The sequence below is a fragment of the Vicia villosa genome, unplaced genomic scaffold (assembly GCF_029867415.1).
Source record: "Vicia villosa cultivar HV-30 ecotype Madison, WI unplaced genomic scaffold, Vvil1.0 ctg.002557F_1_1, whole genome shotgun sequence".
Lineage (NCBI taxonomy): Eukaryota > Viridiplantae > Streptophyta > Magnoliopsida > Fabales > Fabaceae > Vicia > Vicia villosa.
The window spans coordinates 229,921-249,876 of NW_026705968.1; the positions used below are offsets into that span (position 1 = coordinate 229,921).

Below are 19,956 nucleotides of genomic sequence, written 5' to 3' on the forward strand. Positions count from 1 at the left end.
GAATATGAATTCGTGGAAAATGTAGGAATCATCAGTCGATTCTCACAAACAACGTCACTGTTTTGTTCTGGAACAAAAAATGAGAAGATGAACATCGGTGATGACAGATCATAGATTACGATGTAGTGGACTGGGTAGACCTGCAAGGAAGAAGATTGAATTCAAATTGAGTTTGAAATTTTTTACCTGAATTTGGCGCATTCTTTCTATACGGCAGAGAAGAAATAACTAACTCACTATTAATTAAGAGTGAATTGTAGAGAGTCGTTGGATGCATTTGCAACTAAGATATTTGGTGATGGTTAGAATGATAATCTTCGCGTATTAGAAATATTCTAGAAGGAGTGAGAGCTTTCTTTGATTGTTGGCCGGGATTGATGTGGTCGACTCAGAGCTGGACGAGGTTGATAAAGTCGACCCAAAAGTTCCCAGCGGACCAATTTGTACTTTAAAAAAATTCAAATATGTTTGAATATTATTAAAAAATATCAAATATGCTTGAATATTCTTATAAAAAATTACATATTTAAATAAATTTGAATATTTAATGTTTATACATTTTTAATAATTTTTTTTTTCAAAATTTTAATAATATTTTGATAGATTTCTATTTTATTAGAAAACTACATTTAAATCATAAATCATAAATCAAATTTTTATTTTATGGAGTCAAACATATTTTAATGATATTTAAATGTATTTGGATGCTATTTTAAAAAAAATTAAATAATTAAATAAATTTAAATATTATTAAAAAATTAATAGTAAATATTATTAAATATGTTTGAATATAAAAAGAGTTTAATTGTCATGTACTTTTACACCATCATTACATCATAATTATTTAAATATATTCACTTAAAAAAAATTAAATCAAAAGTTAAATATTTTAAATAAATTAACGATGTCTATAATTAACTGCCGGCACCTATAATTAACTGCCGGCGCCATTACATTTTTGGTGAGGCGTCAAAGTTCTTAATTTTAGAACCCAAACTCAGCGAAGAGAATGTTACATTTATTATTACATTATTATTACATATAGTAACACTATAACAGAATCTACAACTCAGTGGTCCCCTCCCCTCTATATAATTGAACGTGATTTCTACAAAGTAATAAATGACGCAAGTTTTCTCATACCATTGACCAAAATCATCATCAGTATCACCCTCCCTTTAGATATTTTTTATATCCCAAACTCAAAAAATTACCCATCTTCTTCTCATTACACTATTCTTCAATTCAACATTGCTCAATGAATGAGGTTCTCTGTTTTCGATTCAGATCCGTGAAATGTGAGTCTTCACTACGCTAATGTCAGAACTCACATTATCATCTATCATTATTTCATTTTTTTATTCAATTTCTATTTTTATTCTTTTCTTCAATACTTAACTAGGGTTTTGTAATAGTAGTTCTAAATTATCACTGTTTGTTATAGTTATGGTTAGGGTTATGTGATTCTGATTACTGTCATTGTAAGGAAGATACTATACTCTATACTGTTATTTTACTGTTGATTGTTGATTTTTGATGTTTTCAGGTTATGATGTCAAGAGAGATTGATGAAATAGATAAGATTATTGTTTTGTAGTGATTCGGTTTTGCGAATGGCAAGAGACCTGTTAGATTTGTTCTCCATGAAAACCTGGAGGTGTTCTTGGTCTCTTGCCGCAACCATTGCTTCGGTTTTGGCATTGGCTTCTGTAGTTCATTTGTTTTTGTTTCCGTTGACGCCGTCTTTAGATTATTTTAAGCTAGCTTCGAATTCCTGTGTTTCGAGTAATGCATCGGTGGAGTTGATAAGTAAGCGTGGTTGGGATGAACCTCTGATTGATTTGAAGATTCGGTTCCCGGGTGATTTGCATGGTTCGGTTGCTTATAAGGGTGCGCCGTGGAAGGATGAGATTGGTCGGTGGCTTGCAGGTTGTGATTCTGTTACAAAGGAAATCAACGTTTCTGAGGTGAGACAAGTGATTTTCCAAGTTGTTATTTCAGAAATTTATGCTGAACTTTTATGGTTGTTATTGGCATCGAGTAAATTTGTGGTTACCAGAAGTAAAATTTCTCTGCTTTGTAACATGATTGGCTACAGATAATAGGTGGAAATGACTGCAAAAATGACTGCAGTGGTCTGGGAGTTTGTAATCGAGAGTTGGGACAATGTCGATGCTTTCATGGTTATGCTGGTTAGTTCTGTTCCCTCCTACATTCATTTTATTGACTAGGTACATAATGCTTGATTAGAAGATGCAAATAGTAGAAGATAACTCATTTGTTAAAACTTGTATTTCTAGCTTTCACATATCATTTATCATCTCTCTTAATACCGCGATCAGAACTGTAGAGTTTATTAGTACACTGACAGTCACACATTCTTTTGTAACTTCTAAATCAAGCACAATAAACATGCTAAGGACGTACTGAGTATTTTTAAACCCCAAACATACCGAAAATCATTTTCTTTAATGAAGAGTTTTTATTAGATTAGTGCTTTGGAGGTTTTGCTAGATACTGCAACATTAATTCCACCAACTAATATGGCTGACATGTTACCTTTTTTGGGTCTCGAACTATTATTTTTATATTTGATTTAAAACCGTGACACATTTAAATGTAAGATTCTTCTAGTGCTTAATAAGTGGGAAGCAAATTTTAAATTTAATTTTTCATATCCATAGCAAAGCTTTCACTTTTTATGCTAGAAAGGAAGTTGGGATGAGAGTGCAAAAAGGGAGTTGCTAAATCAGACGTATCTGTTTTCACAATTTTGAATTCCCTAAATCTTGTAGGATATATCAGATTTGATTATATAATGTAATGATTTTTTTCTGGTACACAAACATTTTTTAAACAAGACAAAGAAGAAAACTATTATTTTATAACTTGTTGCTATGCTACCATTTTCAGAATATGTTCGATGATTGCAACAAAACATGATTTGTTATTTGGTTTGGAAATTCATATTATTTTCTGAGGTGGCAGGGGATGGATGCACCGACAAACTGGAGTTAGAATGCAACTTCCCAGGATCACCAGTGGAGCCATTTGGCCGATGGGTTGTATCAATTTGCCCAGCCAACTGCGACAAAACAAGGGCAATGTGCTTCTGTGGAGAAGGAACAAAATATCCATCTCGGCCATTGGCAGAGACATGTGGGTTTCAATTTAAGTAAGTAAAGTTGAATTACTAGTATCGTGTTTCATTCGCCAATATTTTTTCTCAATATCCAATTCAAGTCACACACCTTAAATCTGTTTCAGTCCACCTTCTGAACCTGGTGGTCCCAAATTAGTGAATTGGACAATAGTTGATCAAGATGTGTTCACAACTAATAGTAGTATACTAGGTTGGTGTAATGTAGACCCAGTCGGAGCATATGCTGGCAAGGTAAAATTCAAAGAGGAATGTGATTGCAAATATGATGGTCTTTGGGGACGATTCTGTGAAGTGTCTGTTCAATCTGTTTGCATTAATCAGTGCTCTGGACATGGCCAGTGTCGTGGTGGATTTTGTCAGGTGATTCTTTTGTTTAATAATCTCACACCTATGTTTGGTGTTTCAATTGTTTACTAGAAGAATAAATACTTTTTTAGCCATCTATTGTTTTGCTTTGCAGCCCTAGGATTGACTGGTGGTAAACAAATTACTATCTAAACTTATTTAGCGAAGTATTTTTTTTCTCAAGTTTTAGGCTCATTATGAAAAAGTCTCGTCTCTTGAATATTGCTGCTGACTACATATCATTAATTAGAAATCAGATAACCTGAAAATGGAGGAGTATTAACCTGGAAGAAAGGAAATGAAAAAGATAAAAATGGATGGTTGATGAGGGATTAAAAACCTTGAAACAAATAACATATGCTTACAACTGAGGATACCTTCCAAAGGCACTGTTCAATTTGCGTGCATTTATGATTTATGGTATCAGTCAGGATGTCAAACGCTAGAGTCTATGCAAACTCATGGTACTTTTGTAAACTCCCTTAATTCATCAACTCTAAAAGGTTGCTTTACTTAATAAATAAAATTTTAAATTAAACTGAAACTTTAACAATTTAATAAGTTGCCCGAGTCCCCAATTTTAACATTCTTCAATTGGGACAACGTAAAATAAATATAGAATAGAAGAATACAAAACCATTCAACCAATAATAAGACATAAGAAGCAGAAAGAACCCAAAACAGAACATGAACAAACTATAACACTACCAGGAAATGCTTTAAATCTGACAGATGTCTCTCAAGGACAACATCAGTAGGATATAATGAAACTACTTTCATTCTGTGCAACAGAAGTCCTATTCTGTTTACATTCGATTTCTGTAGATAAGCTGCATGCTGTTTATTTTCGGAGGTTTAACACTGCTCATTTCCACTCAGTATCAATAGATAAATTGAATATAGGCATATTTTCAGTGTGACAATGGCTGGTATGGAGCAGATTGCAGCACTCCATCTGTGATATCTTCTATAAGAGAGTGGCCTACTTGGCTTCGTCCTGCTCGGCTTGACGTTCCTGACAATATTCATGCCAGTGAAAAAATAATCAATCTTAATGCAGTGGTGGCAAAGAAAAGGCCTCTTATATATCTTTACGATTTGCCTGCTGAGTACAACAGCCTACTATTGGAGGTGAGGATTTTCCAAGTGTCAATTCTCATGATTACATTTGATAAGTTTGTTTTTAGGTTTTTCTATTTTTTTATTTATTTTATTCTTTTTGGTTATTATAGGGACGTCATTTCAAGTTAGAGTGTGTAAATAGAATTTATGATGGCAATAATGCAACCGTATGGATGGAGCACCTGTACGGAGCTCAGGTATTCCATGAATTTTATTTTAGGAGCACTTCAGCTGGTAAAGTTTTACTTCTTCTGCAGTATATTTATGCCCCATGCCTGCATCTCTGCAGATGGCAATTTATGAGAGTTTGTTAGCTAGTCCACATCGAACACTAAATGGTGAAGAAGCAGATTTTTTCTTTGTTCCTGTCCTTGATTCATGCATCATAACTCGGGCCGACGATGCTCCTCACTTGAGTATGCAGGTATATTTTATTAACTGCTATATTTACTGGAATAGATCTGTAGAATGTGCACTGCTCATTGACTCATTGGTTACTGTATATGGGACATCTATTAAATAGACTGCATCTGTGATGTATTGTTTCATGCCTGTGTATGTTAGCAATGCTATGATGTGCATGGATTTGCTTTCTAGTCATTTGTTACCTGTTTGTTCTTACTTTCATAAATGCTTAGACTATGTCGTTCTTGGATTGTAAATCCCGTTTTGGAATATATAATTGGATACATCTTTGTAGTGTTGGATACCTATAATGTTTCTCACTTTTTCTTGAACAAGTTCAGAGGCATAAGGGGTTGAGGAGCTCGCTGACTTTAGAATATTATAAGAGTGCATATTCTCACATTGTTGAGCAATATCCTTATTGGAATCGCTCATCAGGAAGGGACCACATCTGGGTATGTACTAGGAGAATTGTTTTTCCTATGTATTGAAGAGTTTTCTAAGAAGTAAAGTTAACTGTATTTGCTTGTAAGTAGAAGATGCTAATAGCTCCGCTTTTGTATGTGAAGGCAGTTTTTTTCATGGGATGAAGGTGCTTGTTATGCTCCTAAGGAAATATGGAACAGCATGATGTTAGTACATTGGGGAAACACAAATACAAAACATAACCATTCAACCACAGCCTATTGGGCTGATAACTGGGATGAGATTTCAACTCATATGAGAGGCATTCATCCATGCTTTGACCCTGACAAAGATCTCGTGCTTCCTGCTTGGAAAGTTCCTGATGCTAATGTGTTGGCTTCAAAATTTTGGGCCCGGTATCAGATTTTAGTTGCTTTTCCTGGTCATGCTTGAAGTTACTGTTCTATTTACGTAGTTCTCGAAATTGAATGCAACCATGGTATGATTTTTTTCAGGCCTCGAGAAAAGCGAAAGACACTGTTTTTCTTCAATGGGAATTTGGGACCAGCTTACCCTCAAGGAAGACCAGAAGACTCGTATGTTTACTAGAAAACTATAGTTTTATTATGATAGAGGTTTTGTGTTTAAAGAATATTCATTGTCTCTAGTTAGTAACCTTGATATCCTGTTGTCTGAAGTTTCGAATGAAATTGGCATAACTTCCCTCACTTTTTCTGAACAAACATTTTTGGGTATTGTTGGTCAACTGAGGTTTTTTTCTTTATAAAAAAATTGAAAAGAGGAAAATTATTATTAAATATAGTGGCATTAATGATATTTTTACAACTGTCTCCGAAGAAATTTGAACTATGTCCCTTGAGGTTACAAAGTTAAAGTCTTACTTTAGATCTTGCTAAGTTGATATATTTTTTGCATCTGTTATAGAAGACCCTGGTTTAAAAAATGATGCAGGTATAGTATGGGTATAAGACAGAAGTTGGCAAAGGAGTTTGGATCAAGCCCCAACAAGGATGGAAAACTAGGGAAACAACATGCAGAAGATGTCATCATGACCCCAGTACGTTCTGATAACTATCATGCAGATATATCAAGTTCTGTTTTCTGTGGCGTGCTTCCTGGTGATGGTTGGAGTGGACGAATGGAAGACAGTGTTTTGCAAGGATGCATTCCTGTGGTAATTCAGGTAATAGGATTTCCCCCTTTTTTTTACATTATTATTTTTCTCGCAGCAAACAATTTAAAAGTCATTAACTCTATTGCTAGCAAGCTTTTTCACAACCAAGAAAATTTGAAATAGTTTGTGTTTCATCTTGATAGTTTTGTGGCTTTACTTATTGTAAGTACTCTAAGTATGAATCATGTCCATTGATTAGTGATAAAAGAGGCTAATTGAAGCTATCTTCCTCATGTTGTTAATCTGTTACTAAATGACTGAATTGAAATTATCATTGATGGTAACTGTATACCTTTTGCTGTTTTGTTTCTTTGTTCTGTAGGATGGGATTTTCTTACCATATGAAAATGTACTCAACTATGATAGCTTTGCCGTTCGAATATCAGAAGAAGAAATTCCCAACATGATAAAGATTCTTCGGGTACTCATTCCCCCCTCCCCCCTGCCTTTCTTTTTAGATTGCATAGTTGATAATACAATATAAATCCATTAGTTGTCATCTCAGGCAAGAAGATTGTATGAATGGTTTGTGATTTGCAGGGGTTCAATGAAACAGAAATCAATTTGAAGCTAGCAAATGTTCAGAAAATCTGGCAAAGATTCTTGTATCGCGATTCTATTTTGCTTGAAGCTGAAAGGCAAAAAGCTGTGTTTGGACATGTTGATGATTGGGCAGTTGAATTCTTAAAATTGACAGAGGATGATGTCACCACAACTTTAATACAAGTATGTATTTTCTTTAAACTATGGGGACAACTTCTCTACCCATCATAAAAAGTTGGGTAATGTACCTTCAACCAATCACAAGGTTTCATTTAATTTTAACACATTTAATTAATTATAAAATAGTACAATTTTTTGTTGTTTCCAAGAAATTTTACATTGAAGGTAACTTTACCCAACATTTTGTGATGGGTAGATAAGAATTCACCTTAAACTATTATAGATTTGATGTTGCACTTTGCTAGGTATTAGCAGCTAGATGTTTTTTTTTTTCAAAAAAAAGCCAATGTTAAAATTGTTAATAATTTTTAGCGTAAACCTTATATCTCGTAGCAATTATTAACGATAGAGATGATAGAGTATAGAAAGAGAAAGAACTTATGAAATAAGGGTTACAGAGAGAATATATAATTAGAGTAGCAAAAGAGAAAGAACTTATGAAATAAGGGTTACAACGAGAATATATAATAAAATATAAATAGAATTAAACTACCCTTAGTCCAATTATAACAAAAGATTCATTACATTTTATGTAACACTACATGTCATGATTCTCAAGCCTAGAGAGTAGTAGCATGATGCTGTGTCATTAACATTACTTGCAAATCAGAAAGTAGTTTACTATGCAATTTATTGGTGTGTTAGGCTGTATTTCACTTTTTGACTAAAATTTTTTTTGGTATCAAAACAAACAAGGTTTTGCATTACAAGTTACACAATGACCCTTGGAGGAAACAAGTTCGCCACAACAAGAAGTTTGGATTACCTAACCAGTGTGTGGTAAACACCAACTGAAGAGTAAAGGCAGTGAATTACAAGGTGAAGGTCAAGTTCTTATATTATGTTACCATTATCAGTGCAGTGCAGTAAATCATTCAACCAGAGTGAACATACATGATTCTTTTTTCCCTCTCACATAAAGTGTGTGTATGTAAAAGTGTTTCTCGAGTGATTTTGCGTTTGTGTCTTAGGATTTCACACTGTCGAATTGTAAAATAACTAGTGTGCATCCATTTTGAATTAATTAGAAATTTAATAGAGTTTAATAACTATATGCAATAGTAATGTAAACAATATATATATATATATATATATATATATATATATATATATATATATATATATATATATATATATATATATATATATATATATATATAGAGAGAGAGAGAGAGAGAGATAAATATCTAATCATATTTTTGCATGTTTTTCGTTGCGGTGGATGTTCCTGCTATGCTGGTAATATCAGTGAATGTATGTGGAAATTATGTTTAAACGGGCACTAATATTTTCTTGATCCAGTGTTATCACGTTTCAACTTCTGAATTGCTGGAACATACGTGCCACTTCTCTCGCATCTTATGGTTACAAATGCTTGTTTTTTGGTTAGAACCATTGTCAAACCTTCCAATTATAATGTTAAACCCCAATTTCTTGGCCACCATACGGACCAATTCAAGCATATGTTCACGAGCAGTAAATAGTTGTTTATTTGTAAAATGTTGACCAACATCTATCTCGGCATCAACTGGTCTAACATCATCCTACACCTCATCCGATTTAACATCATTCTTCACTTCATCAGATTTTGCATCATTACTTACAGTAGCTTTGAGAAACATATTGAGGTGTACCATATCTAATTCGAACCAAAAAGAAAAACGGTTAAAAAATTACACTAACAAACAAATTCAGATATGCATCTCCGAAACATATAGCAGGTAAATTCAGAGATTTATCTTATATTTCCAGCTCAAGAACAAAATTAATCCAAGCAATGAGGTATAAAATGAATGAATTTTACCTTAAATTGTATCGTCTTTTACTCTCTTTGATGTGATAAAATACAATAATGATGATTTGGAGTCGAAAAGTTGATTGAGAATGAAAGTTTTTATTTAAAGATTTTAGGTTATGGAGGATGAATAAAGTATGGGAGAGATGATCATGCAAGGTGATATATTCAATTTTCCGCTTGACATTTTCAAAGATGTATCTCTGAAAGTTTCACTGAATGATTAAATGATAATTCTCATTGAAAAACGCTTGGAAAATGGGTTCATGGATGTTTTCAGAGGTGCACCATCAAATACACCTCAGAAATATTCAAAGATGCATCTTCGAACTGAACTTTGGCAAAAATGATTTATGGTGCGTTCGGAGATGCATTTTTCGAAAATTTTCAAGAACAATTATGGGTTTTTAAGGGTCCGTTTGGTTCAATCGAGGGAAGGGGAGAAATTTTTATCAAGGAGAGGGAAGAGGAAGGGAAAGGAGAGGGGAGAGAAAAGGAGGGGAGAGATTTCAATTACATATATTTTTGATTCAAAATATGAAGGGGGAAGGAGAGGGGAGAAAATTTATTTACAAATATGTTTGGTTCACAAAGGGAAGGGAGGTATTTTAAAACTAATTTACTTTTTTATCCTTGAAATTTTACGATATTTATAATTTATAATTTAAATACAAATTTATTGACGAAATATATGTGAATATACAATATTCCCTATAAGAGGGAAGAGGAGGGGAAAGGAGAGGGGAGAGATTTCAATTACATATATTTTTGATTCAAAATATGAAGGGGGAAGGAGAGGGGAGAAAATTTATTTACAAATATGTTTGGTTCACAAAGGGGGGAGGTATTTTAAAACTAATTTACTTTTTTATCCTTGAAATTTTACGATATTTATAATTTATAATTTAAATACAAATTTATTGACGAAATATATGTGAATATACAATATTCCCTATAAGATAGACGAAATTCGCTTAACCCTGTAAAAGAATTTTTTGGATCATCCCCTTGAAACGTTAAAATCTATGTTTTTTGCCCCTTAAGTGCACAAGTTACCCCTATAATATTTTTTTTTATTTACCTCCAAATTCAGTGTTTAATTTGTACACTTAGGGGAGGAATCTAAAAAAAATAAAGAGGTAATCCAAAAAAATAATATTACCGGGGTAAAATGATATTAATCTAATATAAAGTATTCAATCTAAAAACATTACAAAAGATTTTATAAAAACACAACGTTAATAATATATAATTTTAACGAAATTATCGAATACAATAAAATCTAACAAAGATATTACAATAATGAAAAAGTAACATAAAAATATATAAAATAAAATAAAAAAAACTTAAAACATATAATAATAATAATAATAATAATAAGATATAAAAAATACAATAAATATAAAAAAGATGAAATTTTTTGTTTAAAATAGAAAAAAATGACTCAGGAGGCATTTTGATCTCCTCCATCTACCTCTCATATGCTCTTAGAATTTAAACCAAACACATAAATTATTAAATATTTCCTCTTTCTCTCCATTTATCCCCAACGAAACACACCCTAAAAACACACCCTAAAAACACCATGGATCCTCTCCTTCCCTCCTTTTCTCTCCTTCACTAAAAGCAAGTGTAATTAAATTAATGGTATTAAGAAAAATGATAAAAAGAAGAAGAGAGAGAAAATATTAGAGAGAGATAGAGAGATAAGTGTGAAGGAGATAGTTGGAGAGAATAAACTGAAGGAGAGGATCCAAGTCCCCCTAAAAATGTGATTCACCCCATAAAGATGGACAAGAAATTGCCATTTTCGTTTCTGATAGAATAATCAGAAAGAAAATCAATCTAATCAAAAACAAAAAAACAAAACTCTTTCTTTTCTTTTTTGAAGAGAGTGAATGTATCACTCTATTTTATTTTCTGTTGACATAAACACATTTAGGATGAGAGGACATTGATGTCCTGGTCAGAATTAATTAATTTGATTGCTTAAACTAATTAATTATAAGCAACCTCTAAGCACGTGCGCGTGTGTATATATATATATATATATATATATATATATATATATATATATATATATATATATATATATATATATATATATATATATATATAGTTTTTTAATGATAAACATGACACTTTCACACAAAATTAAGCAACGGGAATGTCACGCTAAAAACGTACGGAACTAACAACTTCTACATATGCATTAAACAACATGTATTGAAGATGCTCTTACCTTCCTCCAAGAGACCGTGTCGATGAACCGAATTTCGATTCAATGGAAGAACAAGTTAGATGAACACGTTACATGGAAATATGGTGTATATTTATGGTCAACTTCCTATATATAGCCAATTTCCATTTTCAAGTCCTACATTTCACCTTGATCACCCGCATGCGTTCTCAATCTATATGTATACCTATGTAAACTTATAGTAACTGAAAAAACAATTTACTCGAAACATCTGGGTAAAACAAACCGAAAATAGATTTGATCGAGATTCCACTATTCTCTGATACCTTTACAAAAAGGTCCAGTTCTATGAATATTTACACCAATCAAATGGTCAAGCTATTTAACTTTTTATAAATATGGCATGTTAACATCACTTCCACGATTCTCTTTTATCAGTTGCAATGTTAGTATATGGATCAAGCTGAACCACTAGCCAAATTTTCTGGTAAGAAAAAGAAGAAATGCATCAGATATGCTGATAATATTAGTGACAAGAAGAGAAGCAAACAAGAATTTCTGCTAAATAGGGTCATTAACTGTAACTCTCAACCTCTTTGCAACCAATAAGAATATAACGGGGAACTGAGGCAGTCCGACTTGCCTGAATAATATGAAATCGCCTTCCAATAAAGATTTTTATTTCAATTTTGAGTGTGCTTTGCACATGTTTTTCCATTTATCCTTTAAATCTTGTGGAGTACGAAGTCTGTCATTCTTCTCAAACAAGTGAGAACCGAATGCCAAAATTTTCTTCCATGGTAGTTTTGAGTCGCGGGAGCCAAACTTCTGGACCCCTTCCTACACAGTTAAAACAGGCAATTGTTACAACAACAAAAAACGTAAGTAACTGTTAGATATCGAGCCATAAAGCTTAAGCTGGAAGAAACACATATAAGGATCCAAATCCTTTAACTTTCTAATGCAGTATTAGGATTTAGGAAGTTTCTAAATCAAAGAATTGGGCTAGCAAAAGGAATCCATTTATGAAGCACGATGTTCACTTAGATTCATAATGCAATTGGGTGCTTAGAAAGTCACTACTTCAAAGAAGTGATGAAGAGAAGAAAAGTAATACCTGTATCAGCTCTTCCTCCTCAACTGTCCATGGGATTTTTTTCCGTCTTATCTGAGGGCTTTCTTTGATTTTGCTGTGAATCAAAATATCAATCAAATTAGAATGACTGTAATAGTTCCAGTCCTTCAAAAGTAATTGTTACCATGACGGGGGCATTTGATTTATTTTTGCATTCCCTGGAATCTTGAGTTGGGGACGTCACGTTCTCACCATTGATTTTAAATATGAAAAAAAGTATTACCGCCCAAAACTAATTTCTGCAGCCATATTTAATTAGGATTTCCACAACATCATTCCTAGAGATCAATTTACCAGCATTGGAGTAGTTTTTGTTTTACCTGAAGACTTTGTTGCTTTCAAGAAAAATAGCATGTTAAATGACTAAAAACGGATTTAGATTAATGGTCACTCCGATCACACAAACTTTCTTCATATATCCACCCGGCACCCGGGAAAAGCTACAAAAAGATTAACAGGCCATTCATTCTTTCCCTTCTCTCTCCTTCTGAATCTTGCTCCCGCATTTCCCTCCATTTGGCTATCAAAAGTGTTTGTAATAGACCAAATAATGGTGTATTAGATACAATGCCGAGCATTGAGTTAGCTTTTTGGTACCTCATGAACTGACAGAATGAGTAAGAATCTTCGTCGAAGAATAGAATTGAAAAGTTTAAAGAGTCAAAATTGAAACTCAATGGGAAAGATTCCGTAGGTAGAGTAATAAAGGGAGTTGAACCCAGTCCAAGCAGGGCCAAATTAAGGGAATTCAACTGAGAAAACCTGTGGGTTTTTGTTGTGATGTGTGTGCATCAATGCAATTTTCCTCCTAGTTTGATTTGCTAGATTAGTAATTCGGCATGATTTTAGAATAGTGAAAATATGTAATTCCGTCCAAACCCAAAAAGGAAGATTCCTAGAAATAGTTCATAACATTCCCATGAATGGTCAAAGTCAACCAAATATAGAATTGATAGATTCCTATGCATACCATTCTGAGTCCGGAATGAAAAACCAACCTTGAGCCAAACACCCCCTTAAAGTGATTTATGCAGTTGAAAAACTTTGAGTAAACTCATCTTCAATAATTTATTGGAAAATTGGGTCAAAATTTCCAACATCAAAATATTTTTACCAAATAACATTGAAACACTGCACATGATCAGATAAGAAGAACTCCTTAACAGCTCAATTAATAAGTTCAATTATCAATTTATCATATATGGTAGGAAAGTGTAGGAACTTACTTCTGAACTTCATGCATACGAAATCTCATGGAGTATCTAGAAATAATACGCTTCTTGGATTCATCTTTAGAAAGTTCATCCTTTACAGTATTGTGAGCCCAAACTGGCTCTACTGTTCCATCCATACTGTGCTCTGCCATATTCTGTAGAACTTCTTCATTACTTTCATTAGCACACACAATCTTTAGCTTCTTACAAGAAATCTTTTCATTGCCATGTCCACCTACATGATCAGTTTCCATTTCTCTGTCTTCAACTCTTTCATCAGTTAAGCTCTTTGCATTCAGCATTTCACAGTCATCCTCTTCTCTTACATCACCTGCTAACCCATTTTTTACATTTTCCTTTTCTCTGAAGGATGACGAGTGAACTGCTAAAATAGGAACTTGTTGCTGACTTCTTTCAAAAGGAAAATTACCAACTTTATTTGCATGCTCACCAGCATGATCTTCTCTATTTTCTTCATTCACTGTTAACGGAGTATGCTCGCACTTATAACTCTTCCTTGAAAATGTACATTCTTGTCTACCTGATTTATGAACACGTTCTACAGCTTCTTTTCTTATACCCTTAGTAATGAAGATAGCTAATTCTTTCCTTGCCAATGAAGCTATTTTCTTGGCTTCAAGATATTCTGAAATAGTGTTAGAATAAGCACAAAATGGGCAGAAAAAGTTTCCCTTAGCATCCAACTGAGCAGATGCACCCAGGCAGTTTTTATGCACCGTCAAAGAACAAGTGGTAGTTTTACAAACCAATAATTGTCCAGTTTTATTGCACTTCATGCAAAGATTTTGTCTGGTCGATTCAGTCATTGCTGGCAAATCTTGACCAAAAGTGTGCTGGGAGTTCACGAATTCATCTTTTTTGGCTCCAAGATCAATCTTTTCGTTGTGATGCTCATCACTATCATTTGATAACTCTGCTCCACAATCATTGACAGTATCAACTACAGCTTTGTCACTAGCAACTGGCTTCCGAGAGGCATTTGAAGATGCAACATTTGGCTCCTGCTGCTGGGTTTGAGATTGATTAGTCATATGCTGAATTTTATTTGCATTACCATCATATGTTCGAATGGGTTCAACATCTACAGTATCATTAGTTTCATCTATAAATTTATGGCAAGGATCAACTCCAGATGTATGCTGAGGATAAATGTTGGTCGTCATACCAATACAACTTTCAGGAACCAATAATGGGCCAGTAACCGCTTCACAGACCAGTAATTGACCACCTTCGCTACACTTTGTATCAAGACTTCTCTTTTTGTGCTTTTTCATTACGAGATTAATCTTTTCACCTTGGTACGCAACTGTATCACCTGGTATCTCTATCCCACAGCCATTATCAGTATCATCTTGAGCTTTAACACTACTAGCAGTCTGCTGGGAACAATTTAAATCTTTAAGTTGCAAATCTGGTTCATGTTCAGACAGGGGTTTACCTCCAGAAGTTTTCTGCTGAGGCGTCAAAGTTGCCTTAAAGGCAATATCTGATTCAGCATGAAAGGCTTCATTTTGACCACTTGACAGACACAAATTTGAAGCAAAGCACCTATTATGACTAGCCTCTAAGGATCCATCACTCAGAGCTTTCCTGTTTTTCTTTTTGGTTTGATGCCCTACATTCTCAGAAATTAGAACATTTTCAGTCGAGTTTTCTGACACTTCCTTTTCAAGACGAGAAACTTGCTTTTCTTTCTTGGAATCAAAATTTGTCAATGCACTACGTTTAATCCTTTTTTTACTTAAGAGTTCATCACGTTCATTTATACAAGCCTGCTTTTCATTAAAGCAACTTGTTAAATGCTCATCAGCCGAGTAAACCCTATTCCTCTTAGAGGACAAACGTTTTTTATTAGGTAAATCTTCTTTCGAAGATTTGTTGCCATCCTCTAATATTAAGGACACTGAGTTTTCTTTTGCTCCCATGTCTTCTGCATAAGTGGAGTTCCCAACATCCTTCACTGAATGATTATTGCTTTTACCATCATTCACACATACTGTATGAGGCCGATTCGTTTGGAATAATCCACTCCTCTCTTTTAAGTGATCAGTAAGTGGCAGTGTACCTTCCAATATTGATTCTTTCAGCTATTCAGCAAGATGAGAAGCACAAACCAAATAAAAGACGTGAATGAGACAATACAAATTTCAAAAGGGAGAGGGCAAAGCAGCTACTTTTCTTTCTAGATTTCTCAAAAGGTAAAAAAAGAAAAGAAAAAAAGACTCTCTCATCACCTTCTCTAAGTGACATTTCACATTGTCAGCTCTTTTGTGTGTGATAAATGGGTTAACATCCCATTTCAATAGCTCTGCTCCAGCAATTTTCAGATTTGATGAAGGCACCTGATTTATATATAACCAGAAAGAAAAGATTTTATCTCAAACTCAATTAGCATAACTGTTAGAATAAGTCACATGTTAATATATCTCTTAGTTGAATAGAGACATCAATTAGCTACTAATTAAGGAGATATTACTCAATCACATCCTTGAGCATTCATAGTACTTGATGTAAATACATTATAAATACAGTAAGGTGATATATATGCATCATGTAAATAAAGCACCTACATCTTATATCAACTAAGGTAATAAACACATGATATAACGCTTCTAACACAACAATGCAAGCATAATTTCTCAGAAGTATCGTGGCATCAATCCCAGTCCCAGATCAAGCAATTGCTTGAAGTTTTAGTCAGTAGAAAACATTGACTTAAAAATTGAAAAGACTAATAACATGCTCTTCACTACTTAGTTTTACTCGAAAAACATATGCTTTCTAATTACAACTCTGCAGACTGTAACTAACAGATCTATAGAGCTGAATCAAGCTTCTGCTTTATCAGTAATTTTTTTCCTCAAAATTTGAAGCACAACAGCTGCGAGAATATTCAAAAAGGCGTCAGTAAATTTACAATTTTGATGATAGTTCTTGGATTCTTAATATTTGTTGTTTTGGTGTTACTAGATTAGTTTATATTTTGTTTTGAAGTAGTAGAAAATTAAGCAGAGTCCATATCACTAGTGATGAAAGTTCTCTGTCCCTTCTTAACTAATTCATGGAGGCTAATAAACCCAAGTGTTCGGTACATTATTATTGGCCGCATAAGAGCCTTCCGGTGAGGAAAAGATTATGGTCTAATTCGTTATAGCTACATGCTAAATGGAACCCTCTATGATATTTTGCATAAAAAAAGAAAATACTGCTCATTGCAGGAGTATGAACTGAATCCATATGAAACACCTCTGATTGCAGGTAAGGCCCACGATTGCTACTGCTTACAAGAAAAGGCAGGCAGGGCATTTAAAATTTTATGTTACAAAAATATGTTAGGAAAATGATAGAAAGCTTTTAATTTGTTATCACAGTCTTCAATAAAGCAGATTATGGCGGTCAGATAGGGCCTAAATCGTGGAATGTTGTAGTCAGAGACATCTAATACTATGACGCTGCGGTGCATATTGCAGCAGCATACTTTTGTTTAAAACATTGTCAACTATGAACACAAATAAGGTAGGTCATTTGAAGACAAGAGGGAGCATGAGTGACATTTTATTGCTTGTTTGGTTTGGAGTTTGTGATTAAATTCTCATGTCCCAACGCCATTTTAACTAAAATTTTACTAAGCAGGGAATTTATGAATCTGCTGGACGCACAGTGATACAGCAATTGAAAGCGGAAACAAACACATACTTGTCATTTATGTAAACTAAAAAAACAAATAATGGAGGTTAACGGTCATTTGAAAACTAGTTATGAAGCATGGACACCAGAAACACAAGTACACTAGTAATAATTTGAAAAAAAAAAGAGAATAAATTAAAGGTATAATTACAAGTGTCGGTCGGTTTTAAACACCGACACTGACAAAGACACACTTTTTTTTCAGAGGTGTCAGTGCTACATAGACCAGACTAAGTGACATTTTTACATATTTTAACAACGGTCCATGCAATTTTCCCATAAATCAAACAGAGAAAGAAGATTGAACATTTTAAATTATTTTACCCCACGCAATATTTCTTGAAGAACATCTTCACAAGTTCGCGAAGAATCAATTTCAACTGTAGAATCCAATGTTGAAGAAGAAAACGAAGCATAAAGTTCCTCCAAACACTTCAAAGCAACCAATTGCTTTGTATTTTCACAAAAATCATCACGCCTTACAGGTGCTTCATTAATCAAACCTACAAAAGAGACCAATCATGAATTTATATATCCAAACTGAAAATCAAAAAAAAAAAGTTAAAATTAAGAAAATCAATGGATTGGATAATGGATGGAACCTTGTAAAGTGGATAAGGGGATTTCTTTGAAACCTGCTAGGGCTTCAGTTACCCAAAGCCATGGAAGTGCTGAAAATGGTTCATGTTCATCATCCATGAGTGACTATAACCTAAGTGGTTTTGAATTGTGCGTTGTTTGAGGATTGTTCTCGACGCAAGGAAAGCGCGTTCACTAAGCGATTGTGAGAAAAGCTAGCAACAATGTTGCGAGGAATTAGATGGAATTAACAGAACGCGATTTTGAAAGTCTGATTTAGTTTGGTTCTAGTTTGGAGCCTCTCGAATTCATTCTAAATTGTAAAATTGATTTAAATAGAAAGGATTTTGTCTCTAAAATTATTATAATTTGAATTTGAATGCAATTGGTGTTCCTTATGATTGAGTCTTTCAAAGAAAGCTGTGAAATTTTAATTAAATTATTTTGAAATTAAATTAATAAATGGTAATTAAATTAGATAGAATCTCTTGCAAACCTGACGGAATTTCAATTATGTCTCATGTTTCCGTAGATATATATTCGGAAGTATATATATTTTTTTAAAAATTGTTTCTTTTCATAGGTGCATCTACAAAACGTGTTAAAATAAAGTGTTCCGTAGATGCACCTACGGAATACTCTGCTATATTTTCAAATGACATACATTTCACTCCGAAAAACAATTTTTATAACAACAATGAAAAACCCAATTACAGTAAATTAAAGTAATGCAATTGATAGGTAATAGTAAATAGAACGTCAAAAAAATACATCGCATAAATCGTCGGCCAATAATGTCGAATACATATGTCAAAGTAACTTACATAAATGAAATCAAAATAAATATATCAAATAAAACACATGCATCACTACTGTGTGTCGGACATCATCTTGTGTCTCTCCTTTGCCTCTGATCCCGCCTCCGCTTTTGCGTCCACCGCGCTGTTTGTTGGCTACTCTGCCTCTACCGTCGAGTGCCCCACCTGTCCTGGCCCGGTTTCTACTGTAAAAATATGTCTCATCTGCCACCCTAATGATACACTCCACTAGACGTCTGCCATCAGACCCCTTAGGGAATAAACCGTCGGCAATGTCTGCCCGCGCCATGTCGGCTATCTCACGACACCGAGGAAAAACATCCTGAGTGTGGTCCATTTGAGCCCGATGAGTTCGAAAATTCTCCTTGTGGGCTTGTTTGGGCGGTGATCTAAATGTGGTGGGAAGCATGTATGAGTGTGACACTCTATAGTACCAGGTGATGTACCCGTCGACGCAACTCCAGTCCCTCTCTGATGTGGTCGCGCGAGCCTCGACATGAACCATGTGGTGCTCCTAATATGCAAAGACCTCATCTAGTTGTCGACGAGTCATGGCGATAGGAGCGGAGTCAGAAGGGTGGCGAGGTATCGTCTACTGGTAGCCGAATAGCCGCTTGACGTACTCCGGAAGAAAACGAACAATGATGGTCGAACTGGCAGCCAACCATCCATAATATAGTACGATCTCATCAAACGGAATCGTCTCAAGGTGATCAGCGCAACAGTCGTAGTGGACATCCGCAGCAGCTATGCGGTCAAGACAGCGCCTGTAAAGATCTGCCACCTGGTTCCATCTGATGGGGGCGAAGGCTCTGGCACGCGGCATGGTCTTAGTGTAACCCGACACCCCTCCCCAGGAAATAATGTCAGGGAAGTGTTGTAGTATACAACCCTGGAAAAAAAACACGGTGATCAAACATACTATCACAAATATATAATAAACTTTGAGAAAATGTATAAGGATACAACCCTCTCTGAGTCTGTGGTAGGTGTACGCCAGTGTAGCCACTGCCTAGTTCTACTCATGGACACGTGCGATATCCGATAAGTACGTCAGGTAAACAACGTCTGTGTACGTCGAGCTCGTGTCCACAAAGAGTCAGGTGCCTATCAAATATAATAAGTAACATCTCACCACCTACTCTCTAT

The 19,956-nt window shown here is 34.4% G+C and overlaps 2 protein-coding genes across 6 annotated transcripts; one reads left to right on the forward strand and one right to left on the reverse strand.

The window, feature by feature from the left end:
* The first annotated feature begins 1,132 nt into the window (after positions 1–1,132).
* On the forward strand, positions 1,133–8,394 carry LOC131639206 (uncharacterized). Its single transcript, XM_058909706.1, has 15 exons — positions 1,133–1,298; positions 1,547–1,967; positions 2,099–2,192; positions 2,989–3,175; positions 3,268–3,523; positions 4,424–4,639; positions 4,741–4,827; positions 4,920–5,054; positions 5,377–5,490; positions 5,609–5,856; positions 5,956–6,036; positions 6,413–6,644; positions 6,958–7,056; positions 7,176–7,361; positions 8,055–8,394. Exons 2-15 carry the CDS (start codon positions 1,614–1,616, stop codon positions 8,151–8,153), a joined length of 2,388 nt encoding a protein of 795 aa, XP_058765689.1. The 5' UTR covers positions 1,133–1,298; positions 1,547–1,613; the 3' UTR covers positions 8,154–8,394.
* A 3,235-nt stretch (positions 8,395–11,629) lies between these two features.
* On the reverse strand, positions 11,630–18,353 carry LOC131639213 (uncharacterized). Of its 5 annotated transcripts, none has more exons than XR_009294902.1 (7): positions 18,013–18,353; positions 17,735–17,913; positions 15,958–16,065; positions 13,715–15,810; positions 12,471–12,543; positions 11,946–12,193; positions 11,630–11,837 (listed from the first exon to the last, which is right to left on the reverse strand). XR_009294902.1 is itself a non-coding variant. In XM_058909714.1 (7 exons), exons 1-6 carry the CDS (start codon positions 18,107–18,109, stop codon positions 12,032–12,034), a joined length of 2,715 nt encoding a protein of 904 aa, XP_058765697.1. In that variant the 5' UTR covers positions 18,110–18,353; the 3' UTR covers positions 11,630–11,837; positions 11,997–12,031. The 5 variants fall into 5 exon arrangements, 2 of the variants coding, with proteins under 2 accessions (XP_058765697.1, XP_058765698.1); XR_009294901.1 differs by having other exon boundaries at positions 11,933–12,193; XM_058909714.1 differs by having other exon boundaries at positions 11,997–12,193.
* Between the last annotated feature and the right edge of the window lie 1,603 nt (positions 18,354–19,956).